This window comes from Anopheles aquasalis, chromosome 2, assembly GCF_943734665.1.
Source record: "Anopheles aquasalis chromosome 2, idAnoAquaMG_Q_19, whole genome shotgun sequence".
NCBI lineage: Eukaryota > Metazoa > Arthropoda > Insecta > Diptera > Culicidae > Anopheles > Anopheles aquasalis.
The window spans coordinates 53,287,462-53,289,712 of record NC_064877.1 but is presented as its reverse complement, the minus strand read 5'-3'; the positions used below and the strand labels follow the sequence as shown (position 1 = coordinate 53,289,712).

General features: G+C 36.8%; 1 protein-coding gene across 1 annotated transcript; it reads right to left on the bottom strand.

Annotated features, from left to right (window-relative positions):
• Positions 1-778: 778 nt before the first annotated feature.
• On the bottom strand, positions 779-1,886 carry LOC126575549 (uncharacterized). Its single transcript, XM_050236297.1, has 5 exons — positions 1,802-1,886; positions 1,686-1,733; positions 1,286-1,595; positions 866-1,193; positions 779-808 (listed from the first exon to the last, which is right to left on the bottom strand). Exons 1-5 carry the CDS (start codon positions 1,884-1,886, stop codon positions 779-781), a joined length of 801 nt encoding a protein of 266 aa, XP_050092254.1.
• Between the last annotated feature and the right edge of the window lie 365 nt (positions 1,887-2,251).

The following is a 2,251-nucleotide window of genomic DNA, read 5'->3' as shown; positions in this document are numbered from 1 at the left end:
CATGAGGCAGATTATGGACGTTACTAGTTACGAAGCATTTTCCATATATACGTGCATACCGGGAGACAAACGTTTGAAGGCAATAGGCCAGTAAGTACGGTAATGTTGAGATGAAAAAATAGTAACAGCACAAAAAAAAAAGTAGAAAGTGCTCATAAACATACTCCGGCAAAAAATCTTGAAGCACTCCTATGCTCGTATAATGTAAAAAACTGGCAAATTCACTGCCTTTCCAATAACCTAAAATCTTTAAACTTCTTGGTCTACGCTGGATTTCGCTAGGTAACTGTGTACTTGTGGTATATCGCGAAATATTTTTCGCATCTTCTACCGACCATTTTCCAACTTGGTTTAAAGTCCTTCTCTTCGCCCAAGCATTAAACGACGCATTACGCCTAAATCAATAAGATGCAAGCAATCACTGACTATCACATCTTTTATCACGTCAAAGGATGGAATTCTCAGTAGCGGAGTTAGGATTCGGTGATGTTGTCGATATATGCCTAGCCGAAAATTTTCATCCGTGCGTAATGTTCCTGCGTATGGGGGAAATACCACTGTTCTGGTTTCAGCTGAATACTCTCCTTTAACAGAACAACACATGCAGCCATACGCTGAATTGTAGTAAGCAACACCTAGATAGTATTCAGATGAATTGAAAGAAAGAACGCAAAGAATTTAAAAATAATGCCGGATTCACAAATAATCATCCTTCACTTTTGTAAAGGCCTTAATGGAGCCTATAAAGCTTAACAAATCTTAAAAGTGAGCGTGCTTATTACTGATGCTCATGAAACATGCGCAATTGCTATGATAAAAAAAAATAAAATACAACAATATATAGCTGCCAAAATAAAAAATAAACATTATCTTTTATAAAGGCACGAGCAGGAGAATCGCAAATAAATGCCCGAGCCTTTATATCCACCTGTTGCTCATTAATAACGATATCTTCAACCATGATCTCTATCAATTCGTCAACTAGCGGATTGAGAAATGAATCGAGATTCGCTGGTTTGCTATCACCAAAAAATAGAGCGATCGGGATGGGATTCATCGATGGCTTCTCATGAATATTTACCATTATTGGCCAGAATTGCTTTCCGCTTGAATTAAATAAAGACATTCCATCTATATTTATGTTCAACGATATAGACATTGATTTTTTGATATTTCTGTAAAAATATGAAGTAGCATATGAAATGATTAATGAAATCATTCATTAGAATTCTATTTTGTTAATCAAATTTCTAATGAAAAGCCTATTTACCTTATAACATTCAACATAGTGCATTTCAAAGTATTGTACCAAAACTTGCCATCATCCATTGGTATAATCGTGCTAGTTGCTGTTCGAGAAGTTTTCAACAAAGTTTTGCCTGTTTTTGGCAATGTTCCTTTAAACGTTTTTTTGTTTTTGAATATAGAAAGGAGCTCATCTAGCGTTTTGTGAGGAGCATTGTTTTTTAGAACCCAATATTTTAAACATTCTGATAGGTCCCAATTTTCGTTGATCTCATCATTTTTGATGGGAGGGTCGGACACCGTATCCGAATTATTATTCATCTCATTACTCCCGATGTTAGGCATTGTGCCTAAAGGAAATCCAAAACAGTAAAACAATAAGAACGTTGTATGTTTGTTTTAACTTAAGTTGTTAAAATACTCCAAACTGCTATACTTACCAGACACATTGAGGCGAGGGTCAGGCAGATCAATATCCGTTTTTTCCTCTATAATAGACAAACATGAAAATGGACAACCACTAGAAACTAAATTATCACATTAAAACAAAACTTACCATTCCGAATGCGCTGAAGAGTTGTTTTATATTTTCGATAAAACGTTCCCGTGTGTTTCTTTAACAAAACGCGTCGTTCAGCCATCGTCGTTAACAAATGAATAAGTGATGTAATTTTCGCACCATCGAACAAAGCTATAGAATTTAATCTCTCACTTTTCCTCACTATTGCTTTCTCATTCTTGAGGTATTATTTTGCGACCGGCGGACACAAAATGTGACACTATGATGTGTCGCATTTTGCGACCAACGGACTCATTTTGGGCACAATGTACCAAAAAGCGTCCGACGGACACAAAATGTCTATGTAGTGTGGGACATTTAGCGTCCACCGGTCTCAAAACAGCCGAACGAGAGGCCGCGTCATTTAATATGTCTCCTTGGGTGATGTGCATATTGAATAGCAATGGCCCGAATACCCGATGATTCCCGAAGACTGTCCTTTATGTC